Source organism: Myxocyprinus asiaticus, chromosome 15, assembly GCF_019703515.2.
Source record: "Myxocyprinus asiaticus isolate MX2 ecotype Aquarium Trade chromosome 15, UBuf_Myxa_2, whole genome shotgun sequence".
NCBI classification, from domain to species: Eukaryota; Metazoa; Chordata; class Actinopteri; order Cypriniformes; family Catostomidae; genus Myxocyprinus; species Myxocyprinus asiaticus.
In genome coordinates, this window is record NC_059358.1 from 7681882 (window position 1) to 7703380 (window position 21499).

Here is a 21499-nt window from a genome sequence, read left to right on the forward strand (position 1 = left end):
AGATAAAGTTATTGCGAAATTTGAAGAAATGCAAAACTTAATACAAGTGAATGCAAAACTTGTTGTTAGAGAATGCAAAACTATTGCGAGGAAACACAAAATTATTTAAGAAAATAAATTCCCTCTCTGTCCTCAAAAGGGGCTCAGAGTTCATGACTTTTGTGCTATTTTCCAAGTCTTTTTTTAAGCCATACAATACATTTGTGCAGGGCTGCTTCGAGCTATAAGCGGTATACATGGCCGCTTAGTGCCCCCAAGCCACCAGGGGCCCCGCAAAGCAAGGTTGTTTTTAAAAAAAAAAAATTGTATTTTTAAATATGCTAAAAGCTGCTAATAAAACTCAGACAGCTGTTTTGGCTCAATTAGACAGTTATAGGGGGCCTCCTTGTGGCCCGATAGGGAAGGGAGAATGTAACTGCAAGCAGAGAGTAGTAGCTAGATGTGACAGGCACCTGCATGTTCAAATGGTTTTGTACGATTTTGCTTAGGGCCCCCATATGCTCAGAAACGACCATGCATTTGTGTGAGGAACACACCAAAATGTAAGTTTTATTTATTTAAACTTGACGTGTTGCGATCGTTCACGTGACACTCAAAAAATAATGGCATTCAGCATCATTGACGTCAAACCTGGGGCACCACATTTGAATGTAAACATACACAAATGAGATTTCATTTTCAGCAAATAATGATCTAAATTTCCATTCATTCCTCACACTAGGTTATCATATGGCTTCTGAAGATTTAAAATATAGAATAATATGTGTCATATGGACTGCTTTTGTAGAGTTTTTGCCCTTTTTGGAGCTTGACAGGCCCTGGTCACTAGTGCTTTAATTGTATATAAAAGAGCTGCATTGACATTCTTCAAAACATCTCCAATTGTGTTCTATGAAAAACGTTGTTTGGGTTTGGAATGACAAGAGGAAGAGTAAAAGATGACTTTTTTGAACTATCCCTTTAATTAAGGGCTTTTTTTTCTGAGAATATTTTGATTTCTTTTCTTCTGTGGCAGTAGCTGGGGAGTCTCTTGCTTGCTCTGTTACTGTTTGCTTCTTAGCCGCAACTGCCGTAGTTGATGAAGTAGGGAATCACTCCACCATGTGACTGTCTGTTTGTCTTGACACTTAGAGAATGTGGGTTCCCCCGTCAGCTGCATGCCCTCTCAGCCTCGTGTAGTGGCCCTTCGCTTTAGGGCCCTGGACCCCCTAACTGGCTCGATTCCTCACTCCTTACCCCCTCCCACCCGACACAATCCAAGAGACAATCTCAGAAAAACTCTCACTCGCTCTAAGACGGCCAGCTAGGATTTGTTTTTACTACAAAGTTTGTTTTTCTTTTTTCCCTTACACTGTCATATTCCTTTGCACTCCATCTATGGATCACATGATTCCACCGTTTATGTTCCGTGCCGTTCTCCTCGCTTTCAGTTTGAACATTGTATTTGTTTCTTCTGTCTACCATTATTCGGCTTGTGTTTGCTGGAAGTGGTGCTGGGGTTTGGCTGCGGTGATAGAGGTGGTCTCTATCTGGGGCTGGGGGGCTTTTATATGCATGTTATGGGTGCATGTCACTCCCAACAGAAGATCCCACAAACTCTACAGGACCTAGTACTACATTGGGCCAAACTACTATGAAATCATTAAAGGAATGTTCCAGGTTCAGTACCAGTTCTATAGACAGCATCTGTGACATGCTATCATTTACCACAAAAAAAATAAAAAAATTAAAATAAAATAATTATATATATATACACCGATCAGCCACAACATTAAAACCACCTGCCTAATATTGTGTAGGTCCCCCTCATGCCATTCTGAGATGATATTCTTCTCACCACAATTGTACAGAGCAGTTATCTGAGTTGCCGTAGACTTTGTCAGTTCAAACCAGTCTGGCCATTCTCTGTTGACCTCTCTCATCAACAAGGCATTTCCGTCCGAGAACTGCCACTCACTGGATGTTTTTTGTTTTTGGCACCATTTAGAGTAAATTCTAGAGACTGTTGTGTGTGAAAATCTCAGAAGATCAGCAGTTACAGAAATACTCAAATCAGCTTGTCTGGAACCAACAATCATCCATGTGATTATCTAATCAACCAATCATGTGGCAGCAGTGCAGTGCATAAAATAATGCTGATACAGGTCAGGAGCTTCAGTTAATGTTCACATCAACCATCAGAATGGGGAAAAAATGTGATCTCAGTGATTTGGACTGTGGCATGATTGTTGGTGCCAGATGGGCTGGTTTGAGTATTTCTGTAACTGCTGATCTCCTGGGATTTTCACACACAACAGTCTCTAGAATTTACTCCGAATGGTGCCAAAACCAAAAAACATCCAGTGAGCGGCAGTTCTGGGACGGAAATGCCTTGTTGATGAGAGAGGTCAACAGAGAATGGCCAGACTGGTTTGAACTGACAAAGTCTACAGTAACTCAGATAACCACTCTGTACAATTGTGGTGAGAAGAGTGTCATCTCAGAATGCTATTCTGAGATGCGGGTTGGCATTGTTTTGGCGGTACAAGGGGGACCTACACAATATTAGGCAGGTGGTTTTAATGTTGTGGCTGATTGGCAAGGCATTTGACCTTGATCAATTTTAAAATGCACACTGTTTCAAAATAAAACCACAGGACTTCATTTCGAAAGCATGGGTTTGTGCAGTTATTTCCAGTACTTCAACTTCTTTAATTACTTTAATTTAAAGCCAGTAAACATGGTAAGTTTCACATTATATGAGGAAGGATAACAGAAAGATATGTGACAAAAGTATAGGATAATCTATAGTAAGTCGGTCATTATCCCAAAATAAGCTTTTATTATATTTATTATGTAATACATGGCTTTATTTTGCAATAATGACTGACTGTACATTAGTCTACTTATTACACAGCTACCAACCAAATAAATAAATTGTCAAGAAATAATAATTTGAGTTATGTTTGAACATAATTAAGTTATTATGTTAAAAATAAGGGGCTGCAGATTCTGGGGAAACACTGAATTCCACTTCCGGCTTTGTGTTAAAGTTTTGTTGGCATTTATTTTGCCTTATTACACGGCTCTCTGGAATACTCAATTCTGATTGCTCAGTGGCACCATCCAGCAGTCAGATATTGCTCTGTAACAACCACACATCCGGAGATTAAGAGGTATCAGACTACTCATCTGGGTACTGCGAGCCATCTCTCCTGCTTCTCGGCTCACTGTGTGATCTCTACAAGTAAGCTAATAAAATAATTTAAACTCATATCAATGTTTCATGTCCATTTATTTGTTTATCTGGCAAGTAGTCTTGTAACAGGCTGAATATTGAGCAATAAGATGGTCATTTTCACAAAATAAACACCAACAGAACTCTGACGCAAACCAGAGGTTGATTTCAGCTGTTCAGCGATTTCTTTCTTCTCAAATTACATAATTTCAATGCAAATCAATATTTTATGTCCATGTATTTATTTCTTTGGTTAGTAGCCATTTAATAAGCAGGATAATGTACAGTCAAGGGGTTGTTATCGCAAAATAAACCCCTTCAGGGTGAAGTATCCCTTTAGTATCCCTTACTAAATGACCTTCTGACTGTTCATTATCCCACTTATTAGAATCAGAATCAGAATGAGCTTTATTGCGAAGTATGCTTACACACACAAGGAATTTGTCTTGGTGACAGAAGCTTCCAGTGCAAAGAGGATGCAACCATATATACATACATACAAACATATACATTTAAACACGTATACATATAGTAACATAAAAAAAAATATATATATATAGAAATAGAAGAGAGAAAAGAGAAATATACAATAGAGCAATAATGTTGTTCGAATATTTTATATACAGATATACAGTTATGTGCAGGTGATATAATGTATTGAAAAAGGTAGGATATGTTACATTATATAAATGAAATATGGATATAAGTAGGAATGGATGGATTGAATATTACTCTATAATATACACGACAACTTGCCAAATAATTAAATAAATGGACATGAAATATTGAGTAAATTTTTTATTTTTTTTTACTTGTAGAAATTGCAGAGTGATATGAGAAGTAGGAAAGATGACGCACAGCCGGATGACTGGTGAAATACTAATTTGTCAGGGATGTGCAATTGCTATTCAGAAATATCAGACTGCAGATGGCACGATTGACCAGTCAGAATTGAGCATTCCAGAGAGCCATGTAATAATGTGTAATAACAATCCATAAAGAACTTTTTACATGGAGCAAACTCCACCCCTGTGAATTACCCTGGTAACACATAACCAGAAGTTCATCTGCCTATAAAAGTAGTGTTACTGCTAAAAGGCTGATTTGGACAACTTTAAAGCACAATTAACTTTGTTGTATGGAACAATTTACAGGTGCATCTCAATAAATTAGAATGTCGTGGAAAAGTTCATTTATTTCAGTAATTCAACTCAAATTGTGAAACTCGTGTATTAAATAAATTCAATGCACACAGACTGAAGTAGTTTAAGTCTTTGGTTCTTTTAATTTTGATGATTTTGGCTCACATTTAACCCACCAATTCACTATCTCAAAAAATTAGAATATGGTGACATGCCAATCAGCTAATCAACTCAAAACACCTGCAAAGGTTTCCTGAGCCTTCAAAATGGTCTCTCAGTTTGGTTCACTAGGCTACACAATCATGGGGAAGACTGCTGATCTGACAGTTGTCCAGAAGACAATCACTGACACCCTTCACAAGGAGGGTAAGCCACAAACATTCATTGCCAAAGAAGCTGGCTGTTCACAGAGTGCTGTATCCAAGCATGTTAACAGAAAGTTGAGTGGAAGGAAAAAGTGTGGAAGAAAAAGATGCACAACCAACCGAGAGAACCGCAGCCTTATGATTGTCAAGCAAAATCGATTCAAGAATTTGGGTGAACTTCACAAGGAATGGACTGAGGCTGGGGTCAAGGCATCAAGACACAGACATGTCAAGGAATTTGGCTACAGTTGTCGTATTCCTCTTGTCAAGCCACTCCTGAACCACAGACAATGTCAGAGGCGTCTTACCTGGGCTAAGGAGAAGAAGAACTGGACTGTTGCCCAGTGGTCCAAAGTCCTCTTTACAGATGAGAGCAAGTTTTGTATTTCATTTGGAAACCAAGGTCCTAGAGTCTGGAGGAAGGGTGGAGAAGCTCATAGCCCAAGTTGCTTGAAGTCCAGTGTTAAGTTTCCACAGTCTGTGATGATTTGGGGTGCAATGTCATCTGCTGGTGTTGGTCCATTGTGTTTTTTGAAAACCAAAGTCACTGCACCCGTTTACCAAGAAATTTTGGAGCTTCCTTCTGCTGACCAGCTTTTTAAAGATGCTGATTTCATTTTCCAGCAGGATTTGGCACCTGCCCACACTGCCAAAAGCACCAAAAGTTGGTTAAATGACCATGGTGTTGGTGTGCTTGACTGGCCAGCAAACTCACCAGACCTGAACCCCATAGAGAATCTATGGGGTATTGTCAAGAGGAAAATGAGAAACAAGAGACCAAAAAATGCAGATGAGCTGAAGGCCACTGTCAAAGAAACCTGGACTTCCATATCACCTCAGCAGTGCCACAAACTGATCACCTCCATGCCACGCCGAATTGAGGCAGTAATTAAAGCAAAAGGAGCCCCTACTAAGTATTGAGTACATATACAGTAAATGAACATACTTTCCAGAAGGCCAACAATTCACTAAAAATGTTTTTTTTATTGGTCTTATGATGTATTCTAATTTTTTGAGATAGTGAATTGGTGGGTTTTTGTTAAATGTGAGCCAAAATCATCACAATTAAAAGAACCAAAGACTTAAACTACTTCAGTCTGTGTGCACTGAATTTATTTAATACACGAGTTTCACAATTTGAGTTGAATTACTGAAATAAATGAACTTTTCCACGACATTCTAATTTATTGAGATGCACCTGTATATAAATGCCATAACAAAAATGGGAGCTACACATTTCTGTTTTTTTTTGGCAAAACTGCCAGAAATGCCTTATATGCCCCATAGACTTCCATTACAAGTGCATTGATGAAAACATTTTGGTAATACAAGCTATTTTTGTTTTGGTTTTTACAAACTGCAGCGGTAATCGACAGCATGTCACAGATGATCCTATAGAGCTTAACTTGTATCAAACCAGAAACATTACTCTAATTTGTCCAAGATCACCTACTTCATTAGATTAATAATCGAAATTGGGCATTGACATATTTTTTTTATTTTTATTTTTTTTTACTAAATTTGAGGATATTGAGCACATTTACTGTGGTAGAATTTGATATAAGAATATAGTAGAGCTGGAGATAGTTTACTCAGAAATAGAAATTCTGCCATCATCTACTTGCCCTCAAGATTAGACTTGGAATACCTCACTCAACTATTTTTTATGAAGCTTTTAAAGTGCTTAGTCGATTTTTGGAGATTGACTGCTTCTTTTACCATCTCCTTTATTGTACTGAAAAGAGCAGCATGAATATTCCTTAAAACCTCTGCTTTTTTTGTTTCACGAAAAAAATAAAAAAAATAATTGGCCTTACAGGTTTGGAGGGTGAGTAAATAATTACAGAACTTTCATTTTTGGGTGAACTGTCCCTTTAAGAGTCTAGGAAATTAAAACATGAAATGATAAAAGAGTTTTTGTGAAATTTTATTTGGAACACATCTCAGCCATCCCCACACCAGCAGTGGCATTGTTCTCAGTGTTCTGGACTTATGTTTGTTGTGGCTTTGGCCTAACAGCACCCAGTCACATGGCAGCCCTCCAAAGATGGAGATCGACTCATCGGCAGGATTCTGCTCAACAAGCGCATGAAGGACGGCAGCGTTCCCCGAGACTCTGGAGCTCTTCTGGGACTAAAAGTGAGTTGCTCTGGACATGCTGTCTTTGTAATCTCACTTTGAGATCAGGAAAGGCACTATATAAATTAAACTTATTATTATTATTGATTTGGAAATATTAGATGGTTTTGTAGTTACTGTAAATGGCACCCTGCTGGAAAAAACAAACATTTTAAACCAATCTAAACTGGTCTACTGGCCTAAGATGGTCTAATTTGTCTCCCAACCTGGCCAAACTGGTCTTCTGCTGGTCTAGTTTGTCTCTCAACCTTGCAAAGCTTGTGGTGATGGCTCAAAACCCCTCATTAACCAGCAAATCATTCTAGCCTGACCAAGTTGGGAACCAGCTTTTTTGTTTGTTTATTTGTTTTTGTTTCAATGTAATTTAAAAAAAAAATTTTTTTTTTTTTTTTTTTGGACTGAGGAGTATGTTTTGAGCTCTGAAAGTTGTGTTTTCATCTTTCATTAAGCTCTTTAATCTCAAAAACCAGGAAAATGTTGATTCCTCATGATATGAACCCTTTAAAGGAATGTTCCAGGTTCAGTACAAGCTCTATTGACAGCTTTTGCATCGTAGTTTTTGTTACCACAGAAAAAAAACATCTTTTCATCCCCCTTTTTTTTTTTAAATAGCAAAACTGATTACAGTGAAGCTTAACTTCACTGTGAAGCTACAGTGAAGTGAATGGAAATGCATGCACTTTGTGGGTTTAAAAGACTAAATGCGAAGCTCGTATTTTTGTTAAAGCACTTTTATGGATTCTTCAGCAGAGTGGAGAGAAACAGAGAATTGTTACTGATAGCAAACTTTCTGAATGGCTGTCTTGGCTCAGTGCTAACATGTGCATTATACAGTATCTGTTACCAGCAGCAGTTTGTCAAAGACACACACACGCACACACACTTCGACCTAGGCTCTATGCCACTCATTATATAAAGCCATCTTTATCCAGAAGGCAGCTTGTAATCTTCTTTCTATGTTTGCAATGGGCTTCCATTAGTGGGGATTTGATTTGTATGATACTCATGAGCGATTGGTCATGTGGTTTTTGGAACAGACCCTCTAGGCCTTTTTCAACACTCACCTCTTTCAGCACCATGGAGTACTCCCTGATAAATAAAATACACATAGCAAACTCAACACACCTTTTACAGTTCAATTCTAAACAGAACATTCTTTCTATACTTTTACCTTCTGCATTTGAAAGCCATGAATGAAAAAACATATTTATGTTAAACTCATGTTGCTTATGTAACCATTAACAACACTGAACTTGAATAAAAAATAAAGATACATTTTAAGCAACATAAAACTTGTATTTTAGTATTGTTTTCAAAATACAAAAATTTCAGTAGTTGATATAAATACCAGTAACATTTCTCAATTTTCAGTACCAGTACTGACCAAAACAGAAAACAATATGATATTGAACACTTTTTTTTTGTTTAAAAATAAATACATATTATTATACATATTAACAAATTAAATGAAAACAATGGCATGCAGACTTCAAGCATTTCTTAATGAAGTAAAAAAGTGCTTCTGTTTTTTTTTTTTTTTTTTTTTATAATTACTTTAGTAAACTAAGAAATATAAATAAACAATAATAAAAAATAAAAATAAAAAATAAAAGAAATAATAAACACTGAATTAGATGTAAGAATATATATATATATATATATATATATATATATATATATATATATATATATATATATATATATATATATATACACTACTGGTCAAAAGTTTTGAAACATTTAGAATAATAGTAAAGTCATCAAAACTATGGAATAACATAAATGGAACTATGGGAATTATGTTGTGACTAAACAAAATCCAAAATAAATCAAAACTGTGTTATATTTGAGCATCTTCAAAGTAGTCACCCTTTGCCTAGAATTTGCAGACATGTACTCTTGACATTTTCTCAACCAACTTCTTGAGGTATCACCCTGGGATGCTTTTTAAACAGTATTGGAGTTCCCATCTGTGTTGGGCACTTATTGGCTGCTTTTCTTTATTATTTGGTCCAAGTCATCAATTTCAAAAACTTTCTTTTTAATTAAATTTTAGTTTTATAATGAAATAAATTAATATGGTGGCACAATTATATTTTTGTCTACAAAACTATTTTCAAACATTTAATCATATGCCTTCAGATCAAAAGATTTTTAAGATCATGAGAAACATTTCAGTCAAGTGTTTCAAAACTTTTGTATATATATATATATATATATTCAAAAACACACATACAGTATATATGGTTCATTTATTTATTATGTATTATTGTTTGTGCAGGTCTGGTCCTCATTAAATCAAACAGTTAGTAATAAAGTAAAGAAGGAAAAAAGAAAACAAAGTAACAGTACAAATAAAAAATACCAGAACAAAGATTTTGATATCACAGCAGAAATGTTTTTGCTATTGATCACTCCTTTATTTAAAATGTTAAATATTAAATTGCATGTTATAATATCAAATTAAAACTATGGCATATAGCTTTCAGGTATTTCTTCATGATGTAGACAGTGCTTCAAATGTTTCAAATAATTACTTAAGTGAGCAGTTAGTAATAAAATGAAGAAAATGAAATAAATAAATTCTAAATACAGAAATAGATGAAAGAATAAATAAGTGAAACACTTTTACAGAAACAAACAAACAAAAAAAGATTGTAAATGAACTACATACAGAAAACAATATACAGTATATATATACTGTATATTGTTTTATATATATATATATATATATATATATACACACACTGGCGGCCAAAGGTTTTGAATAATGTACAGATTTTGCTCTTATGGAAAGAAATTGGTACTTTTATTCACCAAAGTGGCATTCAACTGATCACAAAGTATAGTCAGGACATTACTGATGTAAAAAAACAGCACCATCACTATTTGAAAAAAGTCATTTTTGATCAAATCTAGACAGGCCCCATTTCCAGCAGCCATCACTTCAACACCTTATCCTTGAGTAATCATGCTTAATTGATCATTTGGTACTAGAAAATTGCTTGCCATTATATCAGACACAGTTTAAAGCTATTTGGTTAGTTAAATAAAGATTTCATTTTCATTTGAAGATTTCATACAAAGGTGTACACTACAGTCTTCAAAGACAAAGGACAACTGGCTCAAACAAGGACAGAAAGAGATGTGGAAGGCCAGATGTACAACTAAACAAGAGGATAAGTACATCAGAGTCTCTAGTTTGAGAAATAGATGCCTCACATGTCCTCAGCTGACAGCTTCATTGAATTCTACCCACTCAACACCAGTTTCATGTACAACAGTAAAGAGAAGACTCAGGGGTGCAGGCCTTATGGGAAGAATTGCAAAGAAAAAGCCACTTTTAAAACAGAAACACAAAAAGAAAAGGTTAGAGTGGGCAAAGAAACACAGACATTAGACAACAGATAATTGGAAAAGAGTGTTATGGATCTTAAACCCATTGAGCTTTTGTGGGATCAGCTAGACTGTAAGGTGTGTGAGAAGAGCCCAACAAGACAGCCACAGCTATGGCAAGTGCTACAGGAAGTGTGCGGTGAAATGTCACCTGAGTATCTGGACAAACTGACAGTTAGAATGCCAAGGATCTGCAAAGCTGTCATTGCTGCACATGGAGGATTTTTTGATGAGAACTCTTTGAAGTAGTTAAAGAAGTTCTGAATTTTTTTTTCAAATTATAATAGTAATTTTTCACGTTATTAATGTCCTGATACTGTGAACAGTGTAATGCCACTTTGGTGAATAAAAGTACCAATTAATTTCCATAAGAGCAAAATCTGTACATTATTCCAAACTTTTGGCCACCAGTGTAAATACACAGTACTCTCTCTCTCTCTCTCTCTCTCTCTCTCTCTCTCTCTCACACACACACACACACACACACACACACACACACACACACACACACACATTTAAGGCTTAATTGTGTGAAAATGATAAAACATTCACCCCATTGGTTGATTCATTTATTTATTTATTTATTTATTTATTTTTTGCAGGTTTGGTCCTCCTCTCCTTAAACAGTTAGAAAAATAATAATAGATTATAGAAAAAAATAAGAATTATAAAATAGAAAATGAAAAAGAAAACAAAGAATTGAAAATTGTTTAAAAAAGATGCATATTGAAATACCCTTTCTTTCTTTCTTTCTTTCTTTCTTTCTTTCTTTCTTTCTTTCTTTCTGAAAGACATCCTGGTCTATTATCTAAATCTGTTGCCATTTTTGCAGGTGGTCGGGGGGAAAATGACAGAGTCCGGCCGACTTTGTGCGTTCATCACCAAAGTGAGGAAAGGAAGTTTAGCGGATACGGTTGGACATCTCAGACCAGGTACTGGCAATCTTTTAATATTTCTTATACAAGATTCATATTACTTAAACAGTTTTTGATTGCAGACTGATTAATTGAACGATTTTCTTGTTGCATAGGTGATCAGGTCCTAGAGTGGAATGGCCGACAGTTACAAGGAGCTACATTTAAAGAAGTTTACAATATAATTTTAGAATCAAAGCCAGAGCCTCAGATTGAGCTAGTGGTCTCACGACCCATTGGGTAAGATTAATGAAATGTTCTAGAATAGTACTGGTATAAAAAGCATGAAATACACTTGCATAAGATTGCAGTCTTATCAGTTCACTGATTAAAATATATATATTTTACTCGCTTATATAGCGAATATTACTCGCTTTCACTGAAATTATAATAAATTAATCATGGCTGTCTACAGATTGCACATTGGTACAGAGAACTTCTGTTTTTTGCGTGATGCAGCATCTATGCTGCTTGGTGTCAGCGCAACATAAACACAAATAAAATAGTTTCTGGCTTAAATGAACAAACAAACAAAGAAAACCCAAAGCTGCTGCCCTTGGTTTTTCCTCCTAATTGTCCTAACTGTAATTGTAAAGACCAATTGAACTGACTTTAGATTGTGAGTTTGGGCCGCTGCCATGAACTTCACATCAAGAATAATGTGGAGCTCAGGGTCATTAAAGCACATGTCCTTGATTCTTCTGTGCCACTGTCATTGCAGAGATATTCCGAGGATACCAGAAAGCACACACACACAACTGGAGTCCAGTGAGTAGCTTCCCTGCACTTACATTTCAGCAGTATGCATGCTCAAACTAACATGCTAACACTTAAATAATGAGATTCTGTGTTTTGAGTGTTGATGTATTTACTTTTGAAAAAGAAAGTTGGGGTGAGACTTATTGAAGAGGTCACCCTTTTCTTTTAGCCTTTATTTTACATCACATCTATGGTTTGCAGCTTGCTATAGTACTTGGTTGCAGGTGGCATTAAGGGGAGAGACATTGTCATTCTTGAAAGAATTTGATTAGACAAAAATCTTTGTAGAGCATGATGAGTCATCAGTACTTTTGGTTCGTTTTACCAGAAGAGAAAAACTGTAAATGCAAATATCAAAGCAAACAGACATGGACTAAAAGCCACAAAGCCTTTAAAAGAAGGCTAAACTCTGATTAGTTCTGTGTTCATAAAGTAAGCTGTGGTTCTCTTAATAGCTAATTTTATGCATTTGTTTATCATTAAATCTCTTTCGCAGGTTCGAGTTCTTTCGAGTCACAGAAGATGGAGCGGCCCTCCATATCCATCACGTCTCCCATGAGTCCTGGTGTGCTTCGGGACGCCCCTCAGTACTTATCGGGACAGCTTACAGTAAGTTCACAATACTAGACTCTTGTGGACAGAATGACTTCTAAATAATAGAAACATTTACATTTTAAGGACAGTTCCCCCAAAATTAACAATTATGTCATCATTTATGCAACCTCATGTTGTTGTATACCTGTATACATTTATTTTTCTCTTAGAATACAAAAAGAAATGTCGGGCAGCATGTTAGCCTCAGTCACCATTCTTTCTCATTTAATTTTTTTATTTTTTTTTCTCACTATGAAAGTGAATGCTAACATTCTGCCTAACATCTCCAATTGTGTTCCATGGAAAAAAGAAAGTCTGTTTGGAACAACATGAGGGTGAGTATATGATGACAGAATTGTTATTTTTGGGGGAACTGTCCTTAAAATGTAACTTGTTCTATAATATAGAAGACATTCTGTCCTCTTTAATTTTCATTTTCATGCAAACTATCCCTTTAAAAGTATGTTTATAGGTGGCTGTGTTGGGGAACGTTATTTGAAAAGAGTAGTGCGTTGGGGCGGTTCACACAGGACACATTTTTCCTTTATAAACAGATAGATTGAGGGCAACACCTCTACAGACTGGCCAATCATTTTTCAGGCCCGGCTGAGGGTTTGGCAAACATTTAGAGATAAAGCATTGGACCGTCTCCACAGTGGTTAGGCAAAGCTGCTGCAGTCCTCCTAAAGCTGATCAGGTTACATTGAGCCCTCATGGAGCCCATTGTGTGTCTGTAAAAATACACTGCCTGCTTGTAAAACATGACCAACTCTTGTGTTAGTCATGTGTTAGTACCTCCCGCTCAACAACTTTTGGGCTGGTTTTTATTTAAAATTCAGGGCCGATTTCTCTTCCCAGTCCTCTCCTAGGTGGAACTACCAATACCAGACAGAGGGAATATTCAGAAAAGCTTTTTACAAACAGTGTGCTTTTTAAAAATAAATAAATAAATAAATAAATAACATTAATATTAGGGCTTTGATAATATTAGGGCTTTTTTTAACTAATTAATCACACAGTTTTCTGTGTATAATCACGCTTAAATTATGGTACATGATAGATTACAAAAAACATTAAAAAATCATCATAAATATATGTACGTTGATAGAGTTAATTAGACACATTTTTACAGGTATAAATCTTGATACAAGTATATGTGTAAATGCCATAAAGTCAGTGGTCATGTTGTAATTACAATTTGGGCAAAATCTTCTGCCATTTTCCAGTGGAATTTTTTAATACTAGGATCAAATGGCCAGATTCAATTCATATCAAACTGTACTGGCAAGAGAAACTTAAGTGTACATTGCCAATGCATTATTAGACACTACATACAGATATAAAACATATTAATGGCTGAAGTTTAATTAGTTGAAGTTTAAAATCTAAAAATTATTATTTTATCTGGCTGTCGTTCATTCTTTACAAGTATACCTGGCTGCAGCTTTCTGAAAGGCAAGGTCCTTCTCAGTCTCTATTGCGCACACGCTGGATCTCTCTCGGGCGGTTTAGCTTTTGACAGTGGTTCAGATGAAAGCATAAGTGAGCATTTTCGGGTGATGTGAAGAGATAAGGCATTATGGTGTTATACCCAGGAAATGTATCGCACATAATGAATGTCGTGCATAAATGTACATTGTACAAATGAGCCTGGGTTTGTTCCTGGCAGGCAGCAAATGTCCTAACCCCACCCCCAACCTAATCAGAGCCTGCAAGGCTGAGTAGCCTGCCAGGAACAACTCAGGACACCTTTCTCCAATCAAGTGAAGTTTCATGAAGTAATAAAAAAAAAAATTAAAAAAAGGAAAACTGTATTAATTGTGTAAAACCTTTTTAACATGTTAAACAAAAAAATAGTAATCACAGAAATTAACGTGTTAAATTTCCCAGCATTAATTAATACTTATTTTACACAATATTTATTTAATATATTTTGAAACTGAAATGGTTGACAAAGCTCTTAGTAGATTTTTGAAGTGACACAAGGGAGATCTTACACTTCTGTTATTCGGCCAAGTGGGTACAGCTATTGGTGAAAATTTCAAAATTGCCAAACATTTGACTATTAATCGGCCTGGTTGATAGGTCTGTAACTGATATCCACATTTCCCAAGTTATCATAATTCCTGTTCTGTTTCTCATCGAATTTGACCATTTCTAACACTAGATTGTGTGCACATGTGTTTGTATGTTAAATAACAATCTTGTGACATTGTAATTTGCTGAACAGGAGATTCAATGTAGATAGCTGACTTTCCCATGAGAGATTTTGAGAGATATTGGCTCTCCAAGAAGACATGTAAAGCAAAAGTCCATAGGAAGTTGGCCAAATTCTAAACTTTAGGAAAAGTATTTTGCTAGAAAGTATCCTGAATACTAGAATTTCACTCAGGGGTGGAAGACATTGCAGTTAATGGCATGATAGAAAAAGTAAATAAAAGAAAAGGTTTCAATTCTTTATTTATCTGGGAGAGTGTCCATAGCTATTTTCTTTTGTATTTTAGTGCCTCTGTCTTAACAGAACTAGAAATATATATATATATATATATATATATATATATATATATATATATATATATTGAATCTCCTCCTCGGCTTTCCTAGTGTTGCATTAACAACTAATACTGTCATTTCAGGTTTTAGTTGTATTGCATTTCTCTTCATTGTTTCTTTCATTCACTTTTGCTTACCCAGAGCCAAAGCCTTAGTAGAAGAATTGAGCCTTTTAACCCTAGAGTTCAGGTAATCGTTGCTGTATACAATATATACCTGTGTTCCATTGCTTTAAATTTTTTGAGTCCTCTGGATAATGCACAGCAGGAAAAAAAAAGCTGCATTTCCATCTTTGTTTACAGTATACTTTTAGTTTGCACATTTGAAGTAACTTTTACCTGTCATCTATTCATTGCTGTTGCTGTTCTTTTTTAATTGCATATTCACATATGCATGTAATGGGCCATAAAACACCTGCATGAAATAAATTAGCACAAAAATATTTTAAGAGACACCTGCCAATTGACAGCCATGGAGTAATAACATAACACTTACTAACCTGTGAGATGCCGTTTACCTGGGAAGAGGAGTACTGTCTCTTTTAACGTTTTAGTGATGTAGAATATGGGGACATACAATTTGATTCCTTTTCCATGTAACATGAAACTGTATTGAATCCTGATACTCCTCTATACTGTTTAGAAAGGAGCTGATTCAGTTAACTTGTTTTGGAAATCCTTTCTGACTGATTTATTAAATTTGTTATTTAAAAAAAATTATTTCAAATGTGTGATTTCCCCTATCATGCTAAAACCATTTTTGTTCAGTACTGACATTCACTACTTTCATGTCGCAGCTATAAGGTTAAGTTAAAGTAATAGTTCATCCAAAAGAATCCTAATTATAATAATTCATCATTTACTTGCCCTCATGTTGTTCCCAACTGTCTTTATCTCATGGAACCCAAAAATAGACGTTAAGTAGAATGTTAGTCACAGTCATCATTCATTTTCATTTTATGACGGAAGGTGCATCCCAAACTATACTATTCTACGTCATTTTGTAGTATAAGTAGTGCGAGTAGTACGTTAACACTGAAAATGCAACATAAAGTGTACTATGAGTACCCGGCACTTCTTCAGCCGTCAAAAGGGAATGTGGAATGTTGGACACTTCATGCACTCAGTGCTCACGGCTTGCCATATGTAGCGGAAGGGGTGGAGTTACCTTGCTAGTCCGACAAAACAATTGTAAATAATGGAGAATGTAGCAGCTAGTGAAACATCCATGAAGACTGGAAAGCTTAACCATCACCCTGCGCTGAGTGAATTTGTATGTTGTTTGAGATACAAGTGTTTAACTGAGGTTGGCTAATGCGCTAATGCTAGCAGCAGCACATGCGTTTGAAACGTCACTTCCGTCAGCTGTTAAACAGCAAATGCTTCCATGTAGTAAAAAACTGTTACAGTAAGTGTTCCATTTGGGACGATTCTACACTTTGAAAGTTCATACACGGCTGAGTGCATAGTGTACAGTATATTGTAAGTGCATAGTGTATAGTGTGTCAGTTGGGACAGCTTGAGTCTAATATTCTGCCTAACACTCCTTTTATGTTCCACATAAGAAAGAACATCATACAAGTTTGGAACAACATGATGACAGAATTTTCATTTTTGGGTGAACTATAATTTTAAAATGTCCCTGTTTTAGTTTATTTCCCTAGTATAGATGAACCAAAAAAGCAAATTGTACCTGCTAACACAGATGTTATTATCAAAGATGTAAACTATTACGAAGACAAAAAAAAAAAAAAGCTATTTTTTTCCCTTTTCAAGGTAAATGTGAAATATTTTACATTTACGACACCACAATAATAAACCAGTATGCAGCAAAGTGGTTGAACATTAATGTCCACCTTAAGTTTATACTGCAGCTCAACTGAAACACTTACATATTTACAATGTTGCCACATTTTCGCTCAGGAATTTCTAAGAGTTTCTATTTTGGAAAACATTGGTGTCCTTAATGCAAATTGGAACTGGTTTTTTTTTTTTTTGTGGATAGCGTAATGGGTTTCAATGTCACAAATGCTATGGTACAATTTGTTTGACCCAGCTCTCCTTGAAACACATATCTGCTTTGTTTTTTTACATATGGAACATCCTTCACTGCATGTTTTGCACTGCGTCCTGAGTTTACTGTAGATATAGCCATGTATAGGCAGTGTTTGTATTGGTGTGTTATTTTCCATTTACAACAAACAAGTATGGGCTTTGGCTTAGACGATCTGGCCTTTTATTTGTGTTGTTATGCTGTTATTTCTGTGTGCGACTGTCTCCTAAGTATACTCTATTATATCCATACTTGTCTGAGCAGTGAGCTTGGTCTGTTGTGCATCTTAGCATGCACAATACTACGATATGACACATATCTAAACGCATATCAAATGATCTGTTTGAATGAAGTAGATTACTATGGCTCTTTTACTGTGTACTGAACTTTACTATGTAAAGTCTTAGTTCACTCAAAAATTATCATTTCATTAAAAAATCATTTACTCACCCTCATGCCATCCCAGATGTGTATGACGTTACTTTCTTCAGCTGAACACAAACAAAGTTTTTTTTTTTTTTTTTTTTTTGGAAGAATATCTCAGCTCTGTTGGTCCATTCAATGCAACTGAATGGTGGCCAGAACTTTAAAGGTCCGAAAGGCAGCATAAAAGTAATCCATTACACTCATTTAACACACAGTGGTTAGTAGTCTTCAGAAGTGATATGATAGGTGTGGGTAAGAAACAGATATAAGTAGTTTTTTTACTATAAATCTCCTCTTTCACTTTCACATTCTTCTTTGTTTTTGGCAATTTGCATTATTCATGCATATCGCCACATACTGGGCAGGGAGGGGAATGTATAGGAAAAAAGGACTTAAATGTTGATCTGTTTCTCACCCACACCTATCATAAAGCTTCAGAAGACATGGATAAAACCACTGGTGCCGTATGGAATACTTTTATGCTACCTTAATGTCCTTTTAAAGTTTCAAAGTTCTGGCCACCATTCACTTGCATTGAATGGACCAACAATGCTGAAATATTCTACTAAAAATCTTCATTTTTGTTCAGCAGAAGAAAGAAGTTATAGACATCTGGGAAGGTATAAGGGTGAGTAAATGCTGAGAGAAATGAAGGGGAAGTCATCCCTTTAAAGGGATAGTTAATTTTTTGGGTGAACTATCCCTTTAAAGTATGTTCGGGATAGTATACTACTGAACTACTTTTAAAATGGGTGCACACTGCAAGGAATGCTCAACTTGACCTTCCATTTACAATGTGACGAATGAACTGGAAGTAATTTCACCCCTGATCTCTTTCTTGACTAATTATTTACCAGATAATAAGTCATTTGTCATATTTACACAAAATTGGATTCAAAATGCAATTTATTTTTCATAATTCAATGAAGATAAATGGATGGCAGTTGCTGAATTAACCATGCAACATGATGAGGTCATGTGACATACATAGTCATGTGATATCAAAGTAGCATTCTACTGAAACATGGAATAATGCCCTCTGTTTCACTGACTATTAAAAAAAACATTAGGCATTTTAGAGGATAAACTGTACAGTATTCAGAAAGTAGTAAGCTAGTGATGCATTCCGAACATACCTGTTGTCTTTAGTAAAAACCACAAGACAAACATATTGCGATTTTAGGCTCAGTGCTACATAAAAGTCTTTGTTAAGTATATGGCATCTCTCATGTGAATCCTGGGTGGGAGCATATAAAGTTCCTCTTCATCTCAAACAGGCTCTGATGTCTGTCCTCCTACAGGCCAAACTCTGGTATGACAAAGTCGGCCATCAGCTCATCGTCACTATTCTGGGTGCAAAGGACCTGCTCTCAAGGGAGGATGGCCGACCGCGGAATCCTTACGTGAAAATCTACTTCCTCCCTGATAGAAGGTGAGATTGGAGTTACTTTAACAACAATTAAACCCACCACATTAGGCAAAAAAAAAAAAAAAAAAAATCTCCAGTGTTTATTAGAAATGCCTTTTCATCAAATCGTTGAAAAGGAATGCACATTTCCATACTGCTCGTACTGTTTTTTGCCATATGCAAAGTATACTTTGTGCAGTATGCACATTTTCTGTAATAACACCTTCTTGACTGTTTTTTTTTTTTTACCCAAACTTGGATTAAAAATGCAAAAGAACCTTAGTTATTTCTATAGCATACTACTCTTTGCAGCATTTATTTTGAACTCTTTTAAACATTGCATTCTGCATACTGATTCGCATACTAATTTTGGGAAAATAGAAGGCAGTATACAGAATAAACTGAACTGTGCTGTACTAGTATGCAGGGCCATAGCAAGGTAATCTGGGCCCCCTGAATGTATATTGCTCTGGGGCACTTTCCTCAAACATACAGTTTAGAATTTATTTTGGGGCCCCCTGGACCGTTGGGCCCCTAGAATCATTACCACCTTGTATGCCCTGCTAGTATGCAACTGACTGTCGTATTCAGTATGCTAGTATTCCATTCTGAACATTGCGTGTAAAGAGATCTTTAGTGTTCAGTGCTTGGCATTCCCACAAAGCTTTGTTGTATCGCCATCTTTCCAGGACTCCTTATGGAGTCTTATGAAATCCGTCCATATGAACTGATTTCAGTGTCTGTTCCAGGATTGTTTTACCATGATGGTAAATAAAAACAGTTTGAATCATTGTTTCTCCAGTGACAAAAGCAAAAGAAGAACAAAAACGGTAAAGAAATCACTAGAGCCCAAATGGAACCAGACATTTATGTATTCTCCCGTCCACCGGCGAGAGTTCAGGGAACGCATGCTGGAAATCACGCTGTGGGATCAGGCCCGGGTGCGAGAGGAGGAGAGTGAGTTCTTGGGAGAGGTAAGGAAAAGATGAGTTATACTGATATGGGATCAAATGTTTCATGTTTCACAATTGATGAAGCTCCATGCAATTTGTAGGTTAGAGAATAATGTTTTAGAAAACATGTTTAGTTTCTTTGCTTTGTAATTTGAAAATAGTTTAACCCCTAAATGCATGGGTGTTTCGCCAAACATTATTACATACTTGAGTCTTTAGCGATCCAGTATGTGTATCTATCCCAAATGGATCAACAAAATGCCCTGATAGTGTCAAATTTTGAAAGCATTTTTAAGACAATTAGATAATAATAGAATAGAATATATTCTTATTATTTGTTATGTTTTATTTTTCATATATCAAAGAGATGATGCAACAAATATAGAACAGTATTCATTACTTCCCTACTGAAATTTCATGAGATGCAACCGGCTGTCAAACACATATTGAGCTACACAAATGTATTTTCTCAGGCACTTTTTGAGTTTAAATAGACGCACAACTTACATCATTTTAGAAGTACTGTACGCCCAAATGACAATAGCCAAATCATACTGTTCATGTGTTAAGCTTGCTATAGTTTACTTCAACGTTGCTTCTTCATCAAATAGCAATGTCAAATGTAAATCAAGTCAATCATTGAAACAATAACCCCACCTTGAGTAAGACATAGCATGCACTATATGTGTACACACATACTGTATGTGATACTGAATGTCATATAGAAAATCAACGTGATATAGTATTCATTTGTTTGAATATAGTACTCATTTGTCTTGTAATAAACAAAGAAATGTATATCCTGTGATAGTAAACATATAGATATAATCATAAAAATATGATGTATGGAAGCGCATAAAAAAAAGAAAAAAGAAAAAAGAAAAAAGTGACACTATTACATATCTTGGGTCTTTAAAGGCCCTATACACTTTTGATAATTAAGCAGTTATACAAAAAATAATCTTTTTTTCTTTTCCTTCTTACACTATTCATAAGAGAAAGGTTTAGGCATACCAAATAGGTGTGGGCATAACTCCTAAAAATAGATGAGGTACAGAGGGTCGAAGGAGGTCCCGGGTCACTAAAGACCCGAGTTGTGCAATAAAGGGTTAAAAGCCTTTTGTTTAAGGGTTTAAAGTAGTATTTTATTCTTCATCTGTGTTCTTCATACTTCTTCAAAAAACAGAAAGTCATTTTGGATTTTCTAGGGCAAGATCACGAAGTGTGCTGACTTATTTGACAGTAATTTTAAAATTAGAGAACAGTGAGATGGAAAAGAACTGGTTTTAATGTCATGTATAAAACTGTTATAATGTACTTAGTGTATGTCAGATACAGACTGGATGTGTATGTAGACTTCAAAGTGAATGTGAAACAAATGTTGTGTGTATCATGTGTAGATCCTCATCGAGCTGGAAACAGCACTGCTGGACGACGAGCCGCATTGGTACAAGCTACAAACGCATGACGTCTCATCAGTGCCCTTGCCCAAGAGCTCCCCCTGCCTTCAGAGAAGAACACTTCATGGAGAAAGCCCCACACGCAGACTTCAGAGTATGTCTCTCACTATTTCCCTCACAG

General features: G+C 35.8%; 1 protein-coding gene across 9 annotated transcripts in view; it reads left to right on the forward strand.

The window, feature by feature from the left end:
* The window catches only part of rims2a (regulating synaptic membrane exocytosis 2a), a 229782-nt gene that overhangs the window by 110641 nt on the left and 97642 nt on the right, over positions 1–21499 (forward strand). For 3 of the 9 annotated variants that reach the window (XM_051719122.1, XM_051719129.1, XM_051719132.1), the window contains 9 exons: positions 6744–6863; positions 11092–11191; positions 11290–11413; positions 11895–11941; positions 12429–12541; positions 15221–15268; positions 18859–18989; positions 19768–19939; positions 21319–21472. In XM_051719122.1, coding sequence (XP_051575082.1) covers positions 6744–6863; positions 11092–11191; positions 11290–11413; positions 11895–11941; positions 12429–12541; positions 15221–15268; positions 18859–18989; positions 19768–19939; positions 21319–21472 — 1009 coding nt within the window. Of the gene's footprint in view, positions 1–6743; positions 6864–11091; positions 11192–11289; positions 11414–11894; positions 11942–12428; positions 12542–15220; positions 15269–18858; positions 18990–19746; positions 19940–21318; positions 21473–21499 lie in introns of all 9 variants that reach the window. The other 6 variants (XM_051719123.1, XM_051719124.1, XM_051719125.1 and 3 more) reach the window with 2 other exon arrangements.